The sequence below is a fragment of the Geospiza fortis genome, unplaced genomic scaffold, assembly GCF_000277835.1.
Source record: "Geospiza fortis unplaced genomic scaffold, GeoFor_1.0 scaffold172, whole genome shotgun sequence".
Taxonomy (NCBI): Eukaryota; Metazoa; Chordata; class Aves; order Passeriformes; family Thraupidae; genus Geospiza; species Geospiza fortis.
Genome location: NW_005054309.1, coordinates 5,519,753 through 5,542,359, shown reverse-complemented (window position 1 = coordinate 5,542,359; position 22,607 = coordinate 5,519,753). Strand labels below are relative to the sequence as shown.

The window sequence follows — 22,607 nt, the reverse complement described above, 5'->3', positions numbered from 1 at the left end:
ACTCATCATGAGAGGGGAAATAGAGGGAAGAGCACTCAAAAGGACTATGAGTGGCAGCATCTCCAGAGCAGGAGGAATTCATTGCTGGCATCCCAGTTCTTTGCAAGCTGTGGAAGTCAGTGTGAGGGAAGGATGCCCACATCTCACAGAAGGAAGGTGTGTAAAGCCAGGGTCACCTTTCACAGCAAAACTTCACAGAAATTAGATGGCAGCCCAACCGTGCTAAGAGTTTCTCCACATCAGAGGTTCTGAATTGCGGCAGAATAATTCCAGCATCTGTAATTAGCGCTTCCATTAAATCCTCATTGCTCTCATATTAATTTCAGGAGTTTGGAACTGTCAGGAGCATTACTAAGGGATGCTATCCTTGTCAGGAGCTGCAAATAAAATTTGAGCCTCTGATTAAAAGTTTAGGGCAGCCCTCATTATTTCCTGCATCAGAAGAGCAGTTTTGGGCTACCCTTTCAGTCAGTCCTGTTTTGTTACGGAAGGTCTCTAATTATTTCTGCCTCAGAGCTATAAAAAAAAAAAGACAATTTGTTTTTCACATGCTTCTTGGTGCAGCCAAATACAAAAATTCCCATTTGTTTTCAGAGCTGGAAGGACACAGCGGCACTGGGGATGTTCTGGGAGAAGTCACTCTTTGAGTTTTCCAAATTACCTGCCTGGACCAAGGAAGGCACTGGCAAGTACAAGTCCCACAAGAACAGGGTTTAACTGCACCTCTTATTAAGAGCCACATCCAGGAAACACACAATAGACTGGGGGCAAACACATCCAGGACATGTGTTTCCATGGGATTCAGTACAATTATTTTGGCTTTAAAAGCAGACCCCATTTCCTGACTCTGGATCCAGCCGTGCCCCCGCACAGCCCCAGCCATGGGGACCCGGGAGAGGGTTTGGATGGGGAACAGGCATCATGTGGAAAATGAGGTATGGGAGATTTCTTATGGAAAACCTGGCCACCCTGTGCTACAAGGCTGCACTGCCTATGTGCTGTTTGCACACAGTGAAAAATAGGTGTACAGGCTGAAGGCAGGGCAGGCTGGGGCTGGTGCCAGAGCAGGGCTGCTCTGGGCCTGAAATCAGGGCTCAGGGCTGCACATTAGAGCAGCTACACGGTCTTCAGCCAAATATTTGCCAGGAAATAAAGATTTGGATGAAGTTAAGCTCATTGCAATCTCCTGTCAAACGTGTGTAATTGTTAACATTGGAAACTGAAGTTTGAAAAATCAAGATGCCTGATTTGAGAAACGACAAGTGAAGATTTCACTCCAGGAGGATGGTTTGGTTTGGAATTTATGCATTTGTTGTTTAATACAAAATATTTCAATTAAAAAATCCCCATGCATTTGGGGGAGGGGGTTGAAAAACATTTACTAAACCTGATGTTTCCATGCATACAGACAGTTGACAGCAATTTTTTTTTCTCCATGGGCAGTAAATAAAGAAACTGACTCAATCCAGTGAGCTGCCGATGCTTTTTACTCTGTCTGAAGCTGAACATCTCTGAAGACCGAGTTCTGTATTCCCCTGGTTACTTTTTAATTACATTGCAATAAAATTGCAAGAATCTAATTTTGCCAGACAAAACCCAGGGACTCAGTGGAAGGTGATGGGGGTCCAGCTATTTCACACACTAATTACACCAGCATGAGCCCTGAAATACTGTGCTATTTTTATTCATTCATGAAAAAAAAAAAAAAGCTCTCTCATCTAGATCTGGGTGACTGCTATTTCATTCTCAAAAATAGTCAATGCACTCTTCATTTCCCAAAAAACAGCTGCCCTCTTCTGTTTCCAGGGAATATTACTACCTTTCAAAATCCTAATGGGTGTGCTGTTGAAATCAAAATAAAATGTCATCACTCTGCCTGCCTCAAAACAACAACCCAATCTCAATAAAGCACTGCCACCTTTCTTAAAACCTCTGAAAAGGGGGCAACATTAAGTAAGAGCTTGAAATATGGGTCTAAGGAGGGAGCTGCTGGGGATTTCTAAAAGTATGTCTGCAGTGCCATCAGGAGGTGTGATCACAGCATAGGAGGGCTGAGCTGAGGCCAAGCGGGGTGAGCACTACAGCCACCAGGACAGACGGACAGCGGAGCATGGATGTGGGAGAGGCATCCCATGTGCTCCTTTCCAGGGATAACAGCATCCTGAGAGCTGCAGGCACCTGTGAGAGTCCCCACGAGGTGTTGCCACCTCTGTTGCACCTCTCTGGCTGCAGCCCAGCACTTCAGACCCCACTGAGGACTGATGGGGATTTTGCATCCAGGAGGCTCAAACACATGGAAACATGCAGCCTTCTAAGGGCTACAAAATTTTGGTAATGTTTTTTCTCTTAATTTTCTGGAAGACAATTAGAAAACCACAGCCTGAATCTGCAGCGGGTGAGAGACTTGTCAGTGCTGCCCAAGCAGGACACCACAGCCCACAGCAAAGCTGCTGGACCTGCAGGGAAGTGGCAAAATTGGAGCCTGAGAAGGTGGATAACAACTAATATGAGTTATTTTTGAGTTAGGAATTGCTGTGACCCATTTCCACCAAACCTGACCTCAGTTCTCTATTGTTCTCACTTTCCCAGCTACCAAAGGCATCCCTTCAGGGAATAAAGATTAAGTGCTTGTTAGAGAATTTCAGGAGGGTGACTCGTCCCCTCACACAACCATTGTTCACTCATCTCCTCAGCCCCATAAAATGCATCATAAAAATGCCTTCTTTACTGCCTAGTAAAGGTTCAAGTGTATAACTGCATTTACATGAATGTTCAAGGCAGTCAGATCTGCCACTTACGTATTACACCTTGAATTGTATTTTTTTACCTTGAAATGGGAATGAATCCAGTCATACCACACCTGCTCTTTCCCCAGAGAGACAGGAAAGATTCCACTGAGTCAGAAAATCATAATGACTTTTAAAAAAAGCAGTGGCTCAAATAGGTGAAGGTGGAGCAAGCAGCTGTTCCCTGTTTTGTGCTCTATAGGAAATCTGGGCATGAGGATGCTGATTAAAACTGGCTTCTTCTTGTGCAAGTAGAAATTTTCCAAGTAATAGAGCCTGCCTGGACTTTGGGCATCTGTACGTATGCTCCAAATGAACAAGAGTGCTCCACAAAATGCTGCATTTCAGCACCAGTTCAGCTACATAGCAAGAACCTCCACTGCAGCTGGTGATTAGGGTTTGGAAAGGTACTAACAGAAAGATAGAAAAAAGGGTGGAAGATAGAAGCCAGGTGGCTGCACTCCTCCTCAGCCTGGCTCTGGACTGGCACAGCCCTGGCATCCCAGAGCCCCTGTTTTGTTCTTCCTTCCATGGGTTCTCCATCCCCACCACTTAACCTTCCACATTTCCCTGTCAGCCATACATTCCCATGCTTTGAGGGTGTAAAAGCCAAACTCTTTGGAAAGAGCCTCAAAGCACACAAAGCAGATGAAGAGCTAACACTATTTTAGCCCTTCAAAGGCCTAATTTCTGCAAGGTGACAATTTGCTTTGGTCATACAGCAAGTCTGTGGAAGCAAAATGCTGCAGACAGGATTTTTTCACAGTGCTGTAGGTGGAACCAGCTGTATTGGGTTAAAGGCAGCACTTCCAACATAGATAAGTCATTTCTAATAAACAGAAATTGGAAAAGCCTCCAGCACCAGAACAATATTAAAGACTGAATCCTTCTGGGAAAGACGTGATATTTGTCTGGCAAAATTGCCACCAGCCATTCGATGCTATAATTGTGTAATATTGAGTTTTATTCCAAATGCCAAGCATTAAGTGACGTTCCTGCATGATGTGACACAGCTTCACTTCCTTCTGGAGGAAATCTAGATCAACTTCAGTGGCACCTGCTAAGCACAGGGTGGCCTCAACCAGTCTCCAGAAAGACACTCAAGTTTGACTGTGGCACTGCAGCATTGAGATGAGCTTCGACATGGAATATAGAGCTTGAGATTGAACCAGAAATGTACGTGGCAGCAACAGGGGACTGCAATCCTTAATTTTGGTGTGGGCAGTTCAGACAGCTCCTACTCTCTGCAGGGAATTGCCCTGGAGAGTTCTAGCCAGGCTCAAAGGCTGCAACTTCACCCACTGCAGTTGCACAACCACATGCTGATGACTCTCCTTTTAGGGTTAAATTCTGCAAAAGATTAACTCACTTGGGGTTTAAACCTTGTTTTCAAAGGTAACTTGCAACCAGATTTCCAGAAATGCTACAGATATTTAAAATGTTTGCTGGGGTTGATGAAAACACCCAAGCAGATTAAGGTGCCAACATTTTGAAATGTTACTCATGACCTATGCTGGTCTGGGGTCCCAGGGTTGGCAGGATCATCCAAGGGAACTCCAAATTTTCTCTTTGTTTCTATTCTGTTTCTTCCACTTTCCCTTCTGGGATGTGTACAAAATAATCCCTTTAAAGTATGACAGCCTGTGATCTTGACCAAGGTGTATCTTTGGGTGCTCATATTTCAGGGATGCATGCTCTGATTTGGAAGACCTGTGCAGTGCTCACTGTGGGAATATTATGTTGTGTGCCAATGACAATAAATGCTGGCTGGCATTTTCCAGCCTCAGAGCTCTCATGAACCATTGCAGGGAGCTTGGCCGCTCATCCATTTACCATGCAGTTTGTTAAGTGGGCAGCCTGACAGTGGCAGTACCACAGCTTCATTTTCTCCTAACAGCTTTAGACAGCATTTCTTAAATCAAGACAAAGCCTTTGAAGTCAGTGAGTGGAGAAGGCAGCACTGGCTTTGTTACAGCAATCAGAAATTCAAGTTGAAAGCATGTATGCTAATTGCCAAGACTGCTGCCATATAATTAGCATACACAGTCCGTACCCAAATTAAGAAGAACTCCCTTGAAAGCTTATTATGCCCTAATATATCCCCAGTATGTCTATACCTATAGCTGTGCTCTGCCCCACCTTTGCATTTCTCAGCAGCTGTGAGGAGCTGTGTGAAGATCAGTGCTGATCTAGGTGAACAATGGGTCTGCAGAAATCTGTCCCATGTGCCAGATACTGGGCAGTGCATGACAGGAGTCCAGGCTGATGGCACTGCCCATCAAGAGCCCTGATGAGAGGGGAGATGCTGCTCCATGCAGCCACCATGACCTCCCAGTGCCTCTCTCTGTGTCCTGCTCACCCACAGCTCCAGGGATGTGGCTAAATCTCACATTTTAATAATGGTTGTCATGCCTTCTGTGCTGACACCAGGCTAACAGCAGCCCACCCCACGGACACGGGCTGTACCCAGCCTGCTGCCCTTGTGGGAAGGGAGTGCAGGGGAAGGAGGAACCTGCTTGGCTCTGCAGAACAATCCTGGGCCTCCTGCATCCTACCTCTTCTCTGCAATTGCAGATCAGCCTCGAGGAAAGGGTAATGCAAGTGGTCAGAAGCGCAGCTTGGATTTTATCAGACTTTATTTCAAGGGTATAATTACAAGGATGGCAGCTGAACCCTCAGAGTGTCTTGGGACTGTGGGAGTGGCAAAAGAGATTGGAACTATCCACAGCTGCCTCCCATTCCTCACTTTTGTGTGCCTAGGGTCACCTCAACCTTGAAAACCTCTCTTATTTACATTCTTTTTCTGTAACCTCTTTTCTTTGTACTTTTCAAAAATACCCACTAGAAATTGGGGTTTGCATAATAAAAATCTCTGCTTCATGCAAGTAAATGTTAAATGGAGGTGCTGTCCTGCTAACAGCACTTCTGTGAGTGACAAGGCAAACCAAAGACACACTGGCCAAAAACAGACCCCCAGAGACACTGGCACTGGGAAGAGGCACAATAGGAGGCATGAGAAGCACCCAGCCCTCATGCCTGGGTACCCTAATGCCAGCCACAGACCAGCAGAATGTATGGCAGCCCACAGCCCCACCTGACATAAATAAATGCAATATCCTGCAGATGAATGTCTTTGCTCCTCTGTCAGAACTCAGACCTGCTAATCCAAATATGCTCCAAGTATCACCAGCTTTTACAAACAGGAGCTACTTGTCCAAGACCTCTTGTGTTGGGTGGTTTGGCCATTTGCTAATTAAGCAGCTGCTGAGATGCTGTGAAGTGTTAGAGGAAGCTGCAACAACTGGGAAATGATCTTTAATAATTAGTGGACGAGAACGAGAAGGAAGAATCCTTAAAGGGACAAGCAAGTACAACCACGGCAGAATTTGTCCCTGGAGACTTCTGAGACCACAGCCCTGCCTTCCCCAGGAGCCTCTCCCTTTGCTGGAACACTCTCCACCCACACAGGTTCCCACAGAGGAAAAAGAGCTATTGTCATAAATGACATCTCAGCCCCCAAACTCTGCAGTCAGCTGCAATAAGAGATTCTTGGCATCATGATGCTCTTTCTACAAGTCCCTTAATTCTGAAGTATTCTTTCCAGACTGCCCAACATATCAGGTGTTAAGCTGTACGCCATCATCTTCTGGTGCACAGGGATTTGGACATTTGACTTTCCTTTTTTTTTAATATCTATGTTCCAACTTTTGTGTTTTTCACATTATTGGTCATGTTGCACTTAGTAAAGTGCATAGTCTGCTTCTGCAGGTGAATACTGAATTCCTGCACAAAATTCCAGACACACCAAATGCAGCCTATTTTATTTCTCATGCAACTGTGTTCATTTCTTCTTAGAACCCTACACCCTGTTCTTTCACTCACAGTGTCTTTGTACCTTGACACTGGAAACAGGCCTCAGATTAATACTTTTTTAACATCTTTATATGTACTGCAAACACCTGCCACATTCCCTAGTCTCAGATAATACACTGTGGATAATCTTCCTATCTCTCTTTACCCTCATGTAATTCCATTGACTTTACACAGCTCTGCTCCTGTTTGACTCAGGTGGAGAGGTGAAGGAAGCCCAGTGGAATAAGGCCAGTCAAAAGCACATCATTCCCTGAAGGATAGGCCAATAAATCCTTGATATTATCTGTTACAGCAGCTTTTTACTATTCAAAAAGAGAAAAGCATCCCACACTCCAAATGCTTTAGGAGAACTAGAGGTAGGAATAAAGGGAATTTATGTGAAGGGGACATAAATGAATACAGAAGAGCCTCCAAACCTGCACTTTGCAAACCTGCATCCTTTACAGTCCTCCTAAAAGCTGTTGTTTTTCCACATCTCCACTAAGGTTTAATGGCAGAAGCAATATTGAAAGATCTCTCTGTCAGGATTCATTATTTTTAAACCACATGCTAAAGTCCTAATGCTTTATAAAGCCACTACATGAACAATGAAAATCCAACTATTATTAATCAAATTGGTTTTAAAATCCAGTCCTTTTCATCATCCTGGGAGCAGGGAGGCTGGATAGAGAGGAGGCAGGTAAAGCAGCTTGGTACTCAGAAGCATTGAGTTCAACTTCCCTTTTTAGCCACAGACTTTCTGGACAAATAATTTTTTCCCCCAAATTTTACTTCCTCAATTGTAAAATGTTACAGAACAACTCTGTGAAATCCTTAGACATCAGGGTAATTGTAGAAGCAGAAGGAGGGCTATTTATGCTTCCAAATTACACAGTCTATGATTTTCCTATTTTTTTCATAGTATTGTATATGCTGAGTAATTCAGCAAATGCCTGTGACTCTCAGTTAGGTTGCCCAGGTATCACTATGGTTTTTGGCTGGACCAAATTGCTACAGAATTGGTATAAAATACAATTACCACATGTAAGTATTAAAAAGGCAGTGCTTTACCAGAGAAACCTGATCATGTGGATGTGCTGCTTTGCAGGGGTTTGGTTTCCAGGATGACCAAACACAGCCTGGATAAACATAAACAGTGAAGGGCTGGGGTGAGATTTAACATTAAACTGCACTTACAAGTTTTTATGACTCTATTTACTGTAACAGAGAACACATAAAACCTCCAGCATTTCACTGTTAGCACAGAAGAAGTCGCCTAAGCACAGAGGCAGCTCTCATCCCAAAAGGTAAATCAGGATAATCCCACCAGTGTCTGTGTTCTCTGTAAGGGCCCAATGCCTGGAATAAGAGAGGACAGGGGACTGCAGGGACACATCCCTGTTCACAGCTGATTTTACACAGTAGTCACACCCCAAATGCCTCTGGTGTGTCCCCAGGGCACCACCCCTGAAGCCAACAGCTCACTGCACCAACAGCAAGGCTGCAGCACTTCAGAAAGGCTGTGCTTTGCTCTTACCTGAGCTGAACTCAAAAAAACCCAGATTTTCTCTGCTTCCAAGGTTCCACTCAGAGTGTCCTTTCAGTTTGGAAAGTCATTTATGCTGCACAAGCATATGCTCTTCTGGAGCCCTCAAGTAATGAAAGGGGGAAAGAGCACTCTGGTAAAAAAAAATGTGCAAATGTAAGTATCAGGCTCAGCTTGTCCCCACCTTTTCACAGCCAGAGTTGAAAGTCAGTCCATGGTTCAGCCTGGGGCTGTTGCAGGCTTGTGATGTCCACTCAAGGGGAAAGCACAGACAGACACAGAGCCTTTTGTGTCCCTCCTGGCTCCCATCCTGCAGATGCTGAGCACTCCCAAACCCTCCCAAAGCCAAGACAGCTCTGAGCTGGCTTTCAGTAAGAGCTGGAAGTACACTGACCCTCCTCCAGAGTAACAAATTCTACCTTGAATTATAATCCATTATCAGTGTGTGAAAACATGTTCATGCAGTTGCACTCAGTGCTGGGCTAAGCCAGTCATTCCCAGTCCAGCCATGAGCAGTAGCAATACCAAACATCAGGGCTGTGCAATGGTAAGAGCAATATGGTTTATTATATAATGAAGAAGAAAAAAAAATTCATTTTCATCAAGTATTCCCTCACGGGGGTCAGTACAATATAAAGGAAATAAGGGAAAATGTACAAAACAACCTGACAAGAAGGCTCCAGATGAAACATGTTCAAAGCACTTGCAAATAGTGTTGCTGGACAGATGCAGAAGGAAATTAAATCAAGTAATCTTTCCCCTGCAAAATACAAACTGGGAAACTGATTTTATTTTCAAAAATTCAGTTCTATCTTTATCTGCAGATATTTCAGGTAAGCTGACACAATTTTAGCTGTGATACATTTTTTGAAGGAGAGATTCCCAGAACTACTGTTTGACCACATTAATTTCAAAGTGGATTTTATTTTCCCTTCCAACTTTATGCAGGTGGTAAGCCCAGCTCAAAATAAAAGAAGCTTAGACACTAGCTTCAAACAAATCAGGCACATATTTCTCCACTTTCTGTTATCCTTTGGCAACCATGGCATTTGTTTTTCCATAATCAGCAACAGATCTCCATCTCATCCAGAGCATCCTTGCATATGTGGTTGTAAAATTAAAAAAAAAAATAAAATCACAAAACAAAAAACACATATAAAACATCAGCAGTGAGAAATTCCTGAAGGTTTTCAAGCCTTGCTCCTAACTCAACTAAAGTCAAGGTTACTTCAAACTATTTTAGCTGGAGCAAGACCAAATCCTTACAGAACCAGATCAATGGTCCTCAAAAAGCAAAACCATAAGAGTGTTGTAATCCAAATGGAGGAGTAAAAGACAAACTTAGCAATGTACCTTGCCTGGCCCCAGCCAACACAATATCTTTGCCTTGGGTATTTCATTTACTCTTGACCCAGGCAAAATTCCCATTGGTTACAGTGAGAGCATCACTTAAGTAATGTAGCAAAGGGACATCAAGCATTAGTAAGCTAAAATATGAATCCATGCTTATGGCAATAGCTTTCCCTTCTAATGCCCTATAATGGGCATCTAGGAAAGGAAATAAGCAGCTTTACAGAAAAAAATCTGCCTTTTGTTACACTGATGACCATCCTAAGCAACTCCACAGAAGTTTTCAGGGCTCCTTTCAATGTGCATGAAGAAAGCAAGAAGTCAAAAATAGACCAATGTTAGGCAAGATTATAACAGATTGACTTATTAGTGCAGAATGTAAAACAAAAGCTAATGCCTAATACAAAGAAAATAGTATCACTTTCATACTCCTCACAAATTCATGGATTCCACATGGTTTACTTCCTTGCCTTAAAAGAAATGAATGTTTAAATGAAGCATGAACTTTGTGTCTCTAAAAATAACATCCCGAGTTAGCAAAGGAATCATTTGAGGAAAAATTAATTGGAAATTGACATTTAATATCAAGTTGCAAGGAAATCCCCATTTTGTTTAGCATGAAAAGAAACAAAGATCCAGAGGTCAGATTTGGTTGGGGGGATTTGGGGTGGGTTTTGCTATTTGGGTCTGGTTGGGTTTTTTGCATCAAGGGAAAGACAAAAATAGCTATGGGGGAGGAAAAACATTTTCACAAATACAATAAATAATTGTTCTGATCCAAAAGCAAAGTGCGATGTAGAATTTCTCCATTTAAAAACAACCTACAGCATAATGCCTTAAATATTAACAAATTAGTGGTCAGCACAGTAAAATAAATATGAACATATTGATTTACATTTTGTTTCTAGCAGCAAAGGTCATTAACCTACTGGCCAATGTGACAGCTTCACAGAAGTCCTGTTTCTTGGGTTTGGTACTTGGTTTAACATGAGAAAAAGATTAACTGGGTCTCGAAAATGGCACTTCAGCTGTACAGTGTTCTCCCCAGCCCATCTATGTCAAAAGGTTTGCCCAGAACGTGTTTTCAGTATTTTTTGAACAATGGTTTGGAGAACACCTTTCACAAAATGAAATAAAATCAGGATCTATTCAGTATCTAACGTTGACAAGTATGAGTTTGGATTGTCCTGAACCCTAAGGATAATGGGGAGGTTGGGTGTTTTCTCTTTGCAGTCAGCAACTTCCTATGCTGAAAGGGGAGTGGGAAGATCACAAGCCACTAAGCAATGCTGAAGAGGGAGAGGAAAGCTTTGGTAGCTTGCAGGAAGGGCCACAACAGAGCACTGGGGCAAAGTGAGTCTCAGCTGCTTCTCCCAGCAAGACATTTTTCCTTCCAGGGAGGAAATCTGTCCTACTTGAGTCCCACTGCCTGCTGTACACCTGCTCTACAGGCCACCACTCTGAAATCACCAGGATGATCACATCCACTTGCACTCCCTTGAACAGAACAAAGCAGATTCAGGCTTCTCTGCTCAGAGCAGACTGGAGTCACCACTCCAAGCCAGACTCAGCCCCAAGCAGAGAGCAGCCTGCAAGAACAGCCCCCTGCACATCCCTCACACACCCTCCCAAAAGCACCAGCACTTGGCTGGGCTGTGGCACATCTGCACAGCTGGAGCAAACCAGGTTTTGACACATCCAGCAGTCACTGGAAATGCCAAATGAGGAGCAGATGGCTGGGCTGGGAGTAGGAGCAGTAACCAAAGCTAAGTGGTGAACAGCTGATTTTTGGGACATGTGAAAGCAAGCAAAAATGCCTCCTCATCCCTAGCAATAAGCCAGACAGCAGCAGTACCTACAGCTCCTCCAGCTCATATTTCACAAAGGGCTGTTCTTCTGCTACTAACTGCAGCCTGTAGGAAATGCCATGCTTTAATTTACAGCCAGAGGGACGTTTAACCATAACGCAGGGATCACTGTGCTGAAGCACATTGTGGTAAGGCTCATCTAACTCCCTCTGTCCCTCTGGACAGTGGTGTCAGACTGGCAAACCTAAGGACAAGACAGAGAGAAAACCAGAGCCCTTCTGTCAACACAAATGATGAGGGGAAAGGCTGATGAGAGATTCTGGAAAGGTAAAATGTTCTTCAAGGCTACACAGAGGGTGAGGCAGGGGCAGGAAAGCACAGAAGAAACAGATTTACAAAGCTGTCAGAACTGTTGAGTAAGTGCTCTACAACCTGGGCACCTGTTCTATCTTCTCACCTGCTGCAGGGCACAAACCCCATGTAACTGAGTTTTGCACAAAGGAGGGGAAGGAATCCCATTCATGAGGACACCCATTCCTCTGCCTCTATCTGCAGGGCAAGGATCAGCACAGAATGATCTAGGGGGTTGTGTTCAACTACTTTGCAAGCACTCACCTTGCCTGGATTTGGGAAGGCTGCATTCAGATTGTATGGCTCCCTGATGCTCACTCAGGGAGCTGAAGAAAACAAAAGTCAATTTCTGAGAAGCAGCCAAGTGCAACAGACCTTTTGAAGGCGGACTAGGAAGATGAATAAAGACTATCTGGATTTTTTTTGTTACTCATTCTTCATTTTTTAAGGCAAGCAGAAAGTCCTTCTGGAATGCAAGAGGCAGGATCAGAATGGCAATAAAAGGAGGGGGGGAGCTACCTTCAACACTATGGACTAGGTACAATTCATCCCTGCTAAAATCCTACTGAAACTAATGGAGCTGCATCTAATTCCAGCTGCCTGAGGAGGGGTGAGAGATGAGCCATGGTGCTTCCTGGACCCTGTCTCTGCACCTGCCACTGAAGTCAGTGAAGCTACACCAGTGCACAGTTCCAGCAGCACAGTGGGGGATCAGGTCCAACAAAAGCCACCTACATGCTGCACCTGCCACTGGAGACCATGTTTTAATGACACTGTGAACTGGACTCCAATCACAGCTCCTCACATCTACCCAAACAAGCAGAAGAATAATTAACAACCCTACTTCTGCTCTTTTTCCCCTTCCTACTTTTGCTAAGGAATATCAAAACAAACACACACACCTTCTGAGTTTGTCTACAATTCAAAAGTTGCTTAACAAGTTTCTTGAATACTTCCATGAGGCCAAAAAGCTGTTACTCAAACAGCTGATACTTAAATCCTACAAAACTTTGGGTTTTTGATGGTCCCTGGAACAGTCAAGTATACATCAAGGAATGGAATTAAAACCCATCCTGAGATGGAAAAAGAAAGGCAGGGGGGAAGTCAACCAATATTGGTAGCTCTAGTTCAAAGCTAGAAGTTTCATCTTTGCTCTATAAACACCCATTAGGCTTAGCCCAGGGAATGGCATGGAAGTGGGACACACCAATATCTACTACCCAGAGTCCAGACAGCTCTGCTCTTCCAGAGCAAGGACTGCAGGCCAGAGACCAACTCTTGCTCCCTTCTACATCAACATGCAAAGAAATCACAGCTGAGAGCTCCTTCTATCCATTCTCAACCTGACTCATTCTAAGGCAGAATCAGAGCACAGCACATCTCACCTGAGCAGGTTTGCTTTCCAGTTCACTTCATTAAGCCACTGAGATCCCCAGAGATCAGGGAGATGAGCTACACCCATGGTATATTAAGGTGTCCAGGCAACAATATCAAGAGTAGAAGAGTATTTCTGAATGGGGCTAATCAGCTGAAATCCATATCAGATGTTCAGAATGGAATCTGCATCGCAGAGGAAGCAGTAAGAGGCAAGATCCTCCAAGGAGAAGAGGTATGCACAGCCTTTCTACAAGGATGTGGAAAGAACCTACTCTGGACTGTAATGGGGGCCAGAAGCAGCAAAGTGTGGACAAACACACCACCTAATTCAAACATTCACAGGCCCTACTCCTTCCCCTCTTTTACAAGCTGCCCAGAGATTCAGTCTGCTGTAGGGAAGCATTCTGGAGCACTGCTCTGTGGTGTGCCAAGAGGGGAGTGGGCTTTGCACACGGTCCACCCATGTGGTAGGACCACAGAAGTTTCCAGCACTTCTTGGGCTTTGCATATTCATGCAGAAGGCTGGGGAGAAGACACAGTTCCTCCCCGCCACTCAACACAATGAAGAGCCTTAGATAATTAGCAAACAAACACCAAAACACACTTCATGTCCTGCACAGCGTCATCCTGCCGACTATGATAGAAAAAAAACCTAACCATACCAGTAAGTTTGCAGGTGTTACATGTACAGCTCAGAGCATACTCCTACCCAATGGAGCACAAAGCAGGGCACGTGGCAAACAGCAGGCGAGAGACAAGCTGCTCTAGTTGCAAACTACTACCAAGGGCGGCACGTCACTGGACGTAGCCAAGGTTCTCCATCTCGTTCCTGTAGCGCTGCTCAGACACTTTGCTCTTGTGCTGCTTGCTCTCCAGGTGCTGCCTGAACTCCAGCTCCTCGCTGGCCCCAGCGTTGCACATGGAGCAGTAGAACTGCCCGCTGGGCGTCACGCACATGGCCAGGTCACGGGGGATCCTCTGCCGCGAGCGCGGGTTGAAGTAGGGACCTGGGGAGCCAACAGAAAAGCCTGGTTTACCTGTGAGGAATCAAAGCTTGAGGCAGCTCAGTGACAATGCCTAAGTCCAATGAATGTCTGCTTTTCAATTAAAGATTTGATTCTTTAGCTGATTAGAGTCAAGCATTCATTTCCCCACAACTGTTCTGCTGGTTTCCAGATTTACGGAGGTGCAGCACACAGGACAGCACTTGGAATTTTATAAAGTAGTAGAGTGAGCTTAATGCCCCAGTCTCATTGAAAATCAGGAATCTAATAATTTAATTTTTAATAATTTAATAATTTTTAACAAATTAATTTAATAATTTAATAATTAATCAATACTTTTTTTTCTTAGCCATCTAATTCCACAACCGGAACAGTCTTTTGATTGTAACAAGCTGCCTCAGTTTAAAGCTCACAAAATGATATTTAATAGAACTTGAAAAGATTTATCTTTTCCACATGACAGTGATTAGAATGACGTGATTAAACCAAGCCTCACCAGGAATCAGGATTACAGCTAATGTGTACTTGTAAAACAACTCAAAATGAAAAAGAAAAATAGATGCCCGGCTGGAGGCTGTAATACAGTCTTTAAATCATAGTAAAGAGGCTAAGTTAGTATCTAACACCTGAGGAAGGACTCTATGCTAGGAACAGATGGTCTTAGAGGGAGGCTAACATGCTCTCTTATTCTGGTCCTGGGAGTGCAAGTACAGGTTGATGCACCACAGTAGGAGTCAAGCACCTGGCCACCTGCCAAGAAAATAAAGCAGGAAAACTGTCACCACTTAGAGCAGCCTTAGAGACAGGCAGATGGTAAATTAAGTTACAAACTGAGAAAAAGAACTAACAAGCAGGCTGACAAAACAAAGCAACTTTAGCAGCTGGGGAAAAAAAACCATGCAGATATGAAGGATCAGCAGAGCTTGGACCAGCTCCTTTCACAACCTGACTCTGCTAAAACAGACCTCAGAAACAGAAGAAAACAAAGTCTATTTATTATTAATTACTATTCCAACTACAGAATAGATGCAAGCTCCAAGTTACCTGTGTTGTTCTGAACCGCATACGTGTTTCTTCTGTTCTGCATCATCTTATATTCATTCCCTTCTTTCCTTGCCCTTCGTTTGCCTAGTTCCGAGGCATCCCTGCAGATTAAACAAATATGAACAGCTGCAATTCAGAGCTTTCTGACAAAAGGACTGCCAGAGACACTGCCACACACTTTCAGCCTGAGCATGAGGTTGAACAATACCTACGAGAACGAGTTATTCTGTGCCTCTGCAAGACGCAGCCGCTTGGCGTGATTTTTCCCTTGGTAGTGAGCCTGTGCCACAGCCGGGGAGCTAAATGAGGCATCACAAAGCTTGCAGTAATCATTCTCTGTAGCCAAGATCACTCGGCCACCTGGCTTACTGGATCCCATCTAGCAGCAAAGGGAGAGACAGCATGTGAAACACAAGAAGGTTAAATATAAGCTGAAATATTTCAATCACAGGGACTGAGACCACTGCTGTCCTCATCAGACAGCAGGAGAGCTGGAATTAAAGCCCGTGGATTAGGACACTCTCACGTTGTCCCTGAAGTGTTCTTACACAAAATGCATTGTTCCTGCCTTGCCTCCAGGAGAGCCTGCAAATTCCTGGCCTGAGGTGGAGAGAAAAGCAATCTGAACAAATAGCTCTGCAACAGCCACAGAGGCTTGTTTACATCACAGCAATCATTTAACTCCTAACTGCTGGGAGCTGATGAGCAGCGACTTTCACTCTGAGGACACCCACTGAAAGGTAGAGGTGCTTCTCTCTCCTATTTACAGTCCACCTAATCTCTCCACAGCACCCTGCCTTTACACAGCTCCCTGACCACAGCAAGAGGAAAAAAAAATAGTAGCAAAGCTGCCGAACCTCTGATCCTTAATCTTCAGGTGGGAGGACACCTGGACCCAGACTTCAAAGGAAGAAGCCAGTCTCACATGAGTAGCTCCTTCTATGTGAAGGACACCTTCATGTGTCTGTGCAGTCAGACCACATACAATGATCCAGGCAGGAACCATGCCTCCTCAGCACGAACATCCAGGGAAAAGTGTTTTGTAAACAGTGCAGCAGCAGTGATTCATGCAGCCATGTCACTGCAGCACTTGACAAACAAACATTCTTTCACATCTCCTTTGACACTGCTCAAACTTAGAGACAAGCAATTCTGATTTCTAGCTTACAATGTGAACCCTCACATGGCCCTAGAGGTGTTTTTATTGCCATGGGTCATTTCCTCCATTAAAAACCACACCACCAGATGCCCTGGCAGGTACAGCAGCCACATCCCTGTGCCCAGGGCAGGACCCCACCCCATCCCAGTTCACATCCATGAGCTGCAATGCCAATTTACACGGTGCCAAATCTCTCTCTGGCCAGGAACAGTCTGCCACTCTACAAATGATCTCTGCTGCCCTACAGGCAGCACAGGCTTATGTTGTGGGGACTGACAGGCACAGCTTCAATCCCCGTGGCCCAGCTGTGCTTCCCTGCACAGTCACAGGCAAAAGCCAGGTTAGCTGTCACATCTCATGATAAACCCAAAGGATGAATTCTAGAAGGAGATAGCAAAAAACATCTCTTTTTTTCTCTAATGTGCCCAAAACAGAATTAATCTGGATCACTGAGGGAACAATCCATTCACTCTGCACACAGGAATGAGCACTTCAAAAGGAGTAACAAAAGAGGAATTAGCTAACAGCCCTGGGCAGTGGGTGTAGGAGCACCAAAGCACTTTTTCCATGCAGGCTTCCCCCACACAACAGAGGGATGATTGTGCAGAGCGGATGCCACACCCTCACATCCAAATCCAATTCCAGCAATTCTGTTCTATAGCTGCCCTTACACAGCTATAATCAGCAGCACATCAGACTTACCTAGCAATCAAAGTATTTGCCAGGCAGAAATAGAACATTTGAAGTCCAACATTGTGCTGCAAGGGCAGATCAATATCTGCATCTTCAAAGGAAAGCAAACAGCTCACAACAGGCCATTTCCACCATCTTGTGCCATCACAAGGAAAATTCTTTCCCAACTCCTGCAGTAATCCTCAAAACCTGAGACCTGGTTATCCTAACCGGGGTTAGGTGACAAGCAAGCATGATCTCAGTCCCTTTGCCATGCCTTACCTGAGTTGGAAGGGAGACAACCTGAGGTGGGGCAGGCTCAACAGAATTACTCATCCTGGCAGGGGCCGGACAGCTGTTGGCAGCATAGTAATTCCGGAGCTTCTTACTGTGGTTTTTCCCCTGCAAAGATAACCCAGATTAATCACTGTCCTGATAATAGTGTCTTACTCTGAAAGACAAAGGATCCAGAGACTCAAATGAGAAAGTGCCATGAAGGTGGCAGCTCAGGTAAAGGAGCTGTCACCCAGCTCTGAATTTAAGAGATCCAGGCATTCCTCCCTTTCTGCAAAATGCTCAACACCTAGAATGACTGGGGCCCCTCTTCAGCTGATTTTCTCAATAAGTTTACAATTAGTTTTTCCATGTTTCCATTTCACTTAAAACCAATACTTTGTGTTTTAAGACTATCAACTGTTTTGCACGGTTATTTGATAAACCTGAACACACAACACAGATTTCACGAGACTGCAAGCTTGAGTTAAAGCATGAGATTGAACTTAGAACCCACTTCATATTTTATTTTCTCTTGAAAAGCACATACCATAGGTGTTTTTGGTGTTCTGAAAACCTGATAGAATGAGACTATGTATATGCATATTGTGGATGCATAGTAAGGCAAATGCAAGTTATGTAAAAATTCACTTCTGTCCCCCCATGGCAGAAATTCTGCAGAAATAAGATGTTACAAGTGTAACACCAATCCAACCTACCCCTTCACTAGCAAGATATCACTTTTTCAGGGCCAACAGCAAATCTGAAATCTGGGTCTGGTGTCCTGAGGTTATGGACAACCATCCTTTTGCTTTCACTGGTGGAGGAAGTCACTATTTCCAAAACTCATGCAAACACAGCATCAGGCAGAGAGGGTGTAGGAAAATGGGGTAAAGCAAGGCTGACATGTTCTATCTTTCAGCAAGAATCATATGCAAAGAGTCCTTACCCTATTTCAGACAAGTCAACAAGATCAGCTTAAACAAAATAAATCTGATCTGAGCCAACTCAGCTGATCAGAGTGTTTGCATAAAAGGCCCCACCAGATCAGTGCTGTGCATAGCCTCAGAAAGGAGACCCTGATAAACACATGGCAGCAGCCCCTCTCCTAGTGGCACAGCTGGATCCAGCAGAAAACACCTGTCCAGGCCTCCCAAAATCATGACTGGAATCAGAAGGTCAATTTTACTAAACTAGTGTAGATGTCAAATACAGGTTGCATAAAACAAAGGAAAAATCACAAGTGTCTGCTTTTTCACCCATGCCATCTTGGCACCACTTCTCTGTCCCCATGGACAGCGTTTTTGCAAAAAGCTCCAGTAACAACACCTTAAATGAAAGCAGTGCAGCATGTCTGGACAGCCAGCAAATCCAAGCAGGGTGAAGATATGTCTACAGAGCAGTTTCACTCCATGAGGTGGTACAGAGGAAGCTCCAGATGAGCAACTTGAATGCTGCTGTTCGTGTGCAGCACTCAAAACCCCCTCGAGAAGCTGAGTTAGTCCTCCTGCATTAGCCCACACTTCCCTCTGTGCTGCCACAGCAACGCTGCTGGCAGTGCTCGTGCTGGCACAGGAATGTTTCCACAAGCTGCAGATGCAGCAGCCCCAAAAGCTGAGCCTCCTGCTGCTCTCCTTACCTGGTAATGAGCCTGGGCTTGCTGGGCCGAGTTCAGAGTGACATTGCAAAGCTTACAGGACAGGGGCTTACATAGTTCCTCCAGCATAGGGTCCTGCTCCACCACCTTGGCAAGTTCCTCTTCTTGTGCGTGATGAAAGGAAGGCCCCAGTCCGAGAGACTTTGGTGGGGACAGTGGTGAGCTGGCTCTTGGCCTGGTAGCCACTGACATAGGAAGGGATGAAGGCTTCTCAGGATGAGGAAGAAGTCCTGCTTGCTGTAGAAGAATCATTGGCCAGGAAGACTATGGGCATGCTACTGCTGAAGGAGGAGGAGTCTTCTTCAGATCTAGACCAGAAAGACATAAATGCTGAAATAAGCAACAAGAACAGGAACATCAAGGATCCAGGGGCAATCCCTGTAACTCCACTGCCTCTACTTCATGCCTCTTCAAAATGCCAAGCAGGATAAAGTCAGTTTGCAACACTTTGCCGCCCACGGGAACAGCAGCATCCCAGACAACCAGGGCCAGATTACAAGACACTTATATAAGAAGTGGGTCCCCTGGCACCCTCCTGGCAGGTGAAGATTCCTGACACCCACAGCACCTGACAACAGCACACTCTCCCCACTGCTCCATGCCCATGAGAAGTGGGGACCATGCACAGCACACAGCTGTGTCACTGGGGGGATACAACCACTACCCACATGCTCCTTTGGAAGCCCAAGGACAAGCTCACTCTCCAAGACCTAAACAAATATTACAGCAGACTACTGCAATGAACATTTACAAAGAATCCAAATACTTCAAAGCAGATTTATTGTACACAGGTAGATGCAAATACATAAACACATCTATCCCTCAAACACTCACAGAGACTTTCCTGAGGAAAAGCTTTTCTCCAGTAACACAACAAAAGAGAAAGAGTGGGAATGAGCTGGACCACACCTTGTTGTACACTCAGCTCCCAAGGGCTCTCTCCCATGGTCTTCTTGAACGACCTTGAGCTATTTTTCACATTTCCATTACTAACTACAAGCAATGCAACACTTAAAGCTACATCTTCTTCTGCAAAATGGAGAACTTATCTCATATTAACCTTTATTCAATTATTTCTCAGTTAATTCAAGTTATTAGAACTAGCTCCACATTTCCAACAAGAGGTTCTGAGAGATTTATTTAATTAAAGTTTATAAATCACATCTACAGCTCAGATGAACATCCCCAGAATAATACAGAGCAGTGACATTATGAATTCAGGCATAGCTACTTTTGTTCATGTCTTATTAGCTTCTTATCATAACAAATCCTGTTCAGTGGCACACTGGGATCAAGAGAAGCATTATCTTGGCCTTTGCAGATCACTCCCAGCTAGGGCTGCACTGGCACCAACCATGTTTATGCTCTGGGCTTTGTTCATTTGTTTAAGCAAATAAAGAGACACATCTGCATTTTAAAGCAACACTTGTGGAAAATTAGGGAAAAGTAAATGAAATGCCACCAAGGAACTTTGTTCCTGAGTCGCTTTAGCAAACAGGGACTTCAAAGGCATTTAGGAACCTGCAGAAGCAGAGAGCATTTATCTGGGGTAACTTCCGGGATTTTCAATCTGCTAAAATTAGCTGAAGATAAATACCTTCCACACTCAAGCTATGGAAAATCCCAGTTGAAGCCTGCAATTTTAGGTACTGTGTTATCTTTGGATCTCTCTTCCCAGAGAGATCTGTTCTGTTAAGAAAAATAAAACATAATTTAAATGAATGAATGGGACTAAAGCATTTCAAGTGACAAAATCATTTCTGAAATGTTTATCTCAACCCCAAACTTACTCTAATACAAGACTGAAGGCAGTTCACTTATTACTAATATTAAAGGTAAGGAAAAAAATTAAAATTATTTAAAAAAAAAGGCAGTCTCACTGGCTTGGGGACAATGTTTTAAGGCAGTAACAGAGCCACCATGAGTATTCATGTTTATATTATTCCTCCACCACCAAGGCTCTGCAAAATTTCAGAGCTGGGATCCACCACAAGGAAAGAAGAGGACACACAAGAACGGTGCTGCAAATCATCCACCAGCAGTGTAAATTCTGTGTTACCTAACCCCTTTCCTATTTTCAGCACACATGACCCCGGTTAAACAGAACAGAAGACAACTTTTTAATATTTATTTTCCTCAACTAGTATTCTGTAGACAGTCTAATTAATTTCTGGGGGACTACAGATGGAACAAGTTCCTATTCATGTTGGTTAAATACATCATAACACAGGCCTATCAAGGCAGTTTAAATCAACTATGCAAGCAGGTAAGCATGCCAGCTAATTTCACAGTTTTATTACATGAGTATAATGGGCCTCTTACCTTAAAATGAGAGTAAATTATAGCCAAATACTTCATAGAACAACATAAAGAGATGCACAGTAAATAGCAATTGAGATTCATCTGCTTAATTTTGCATGAGCATTTGTTGCATTGCATTTTCCTGCAACTGTCACAAATGGGGTTTGTCATATACAAGAGGAAACAGTGCTTACAGGATCTATATCTACAGGGGGAAAGGTATAATGTAATATTCTTAGAAAATCTTTAGCTGTAAGGTCATTTACTGTTTCTTAAAGTAAGCAGTTGTCCGAAGATAAAATTAAGGCTGCGTGAGCAATTTCCATAGTAAGACTTCTTGATTTGGCTTATGCAATGTATGTAATTCTGGTTTTCCTCTGACAGTGATCTTTAACCACTGAAATTGCTCAAGTTATGTTCATTTCTCTCTTACTGGTATTATTTATAAGTAAAAAAAAAAAAAATCAGTGTATTTCCAGGTCCCTTTAATCCTCCACTGCTGGTTGTTACAGGAGAAGGAAAAGGAATATTTTTAACTCCTCCTTTCCCTTCACATGAGAAGCTGTAAAACCTTTACCCTAGGGCACAGCAAAGGAACGAGGCACCTCCATCACCAGGGACTCCAACCAGCACAGCGCAAGGCACGGTAAGGACCTGCAGCTCTCCAGGGTGAGCTGAGGAGCCACGCTGCCTGAGGACAGCACCTCTCAGAGCTCAGCCATGCCAGGATACACTTCCACACCATGCCACTTGTCCTTGAGAGGATGAGAGGAGCACAGGGGCTCCCTCCTTTCCTTGGGGCATCCCAAGGTCCCAAGGGCAGCACTGAAGGAGGAGACCCAGCCTCCATGAGTGCCACAGCCTGGTGATGCCCACCTAAAGGGGAGCAACCTCCCGGGCTGACAGCAGCACAGGGCTGGGAAAGGAGCTGCTCTGGCCTCACATCTAAGGATGGGGAAGGCATGGCGTGACTTTGCTTGGAGAAAAGAATAAACCACAGTGAGAAATCTATGTGTTCCCACCAGAATTGTTTTTTAAATGCAGCTGAGGCAACTAATAACAGAGATGAAAGCCGTAGAAATGGTGAACAAGCTGTGAGTTTCACTGTTCTGTCTTTGAGACAGGAAGCATTTCTTCTCAAGTTCGCTCATCTATCAATACATGGACATCTCTTAACGTAATTGTGCCAGAAAGTTTCCTTTGGCCACGGACTGGGCCTACACCCTTCCCCCTGACAGGCAGCGTGTTTTATAACGCTGCAGGGACTGAAGGCAGCACCAAACAAACACACCGCATGCACAGCTCTACCTTAAGGTGCACTGACCCTCCGCTGATGGGGATGCACATTTAGCAACCCAGAACCATCCCACTCGTCAACGGGGGTATCAGAAACCAGGGTGCAAATCCCGACTCCTCGCAGGCATTCC

General features: G+C 44.3%; 1 protein-coding gene across 2 annotated transcripts in view; it reads right to left on the bottom strand.

Moving 5' to 3' along the window:
- Positions 1-8,724: 8,724 nt before the first annotated feature.
- ZMAT3 (zinc finger matrin-type 3) overlaps positions 8,725-22,607 on the bottom strand; it is a 15,693-nt gene continuing 1,810 nt past the window's right edge. For both annotated transcript variants that reach the window (XM_031055463.1, XM_014312337.2), the window contains exons 2-6: positions 18,862-19,187; positions 17,232-17,351; positions 15,331-15,497; positions 15,119-15,219; positions 8,725-14,077 (exon numbers count right to left, since the gene is read on the bottom strand). In XM_031055463.1, coding sequence (XP_030911323.1) covers positions 13,866-14,077; positions 15,119-15,219; positions 15,331-15,497; positions 17,232-17,351; positions 18,862-19,131 — 870 coding nt within the window. In that variant the 5' untranslated portion in view covers positions 19,132-19,187 and the 3' untranslated portion in view covers positions 8,725-13,865. The remainder of the gene's footprint in view (positions 14,078-15,118; positions 15,220-15,330; positions 15,498-17,231; positions 17,352-18,861; positions 19,188-22,607) is intronic.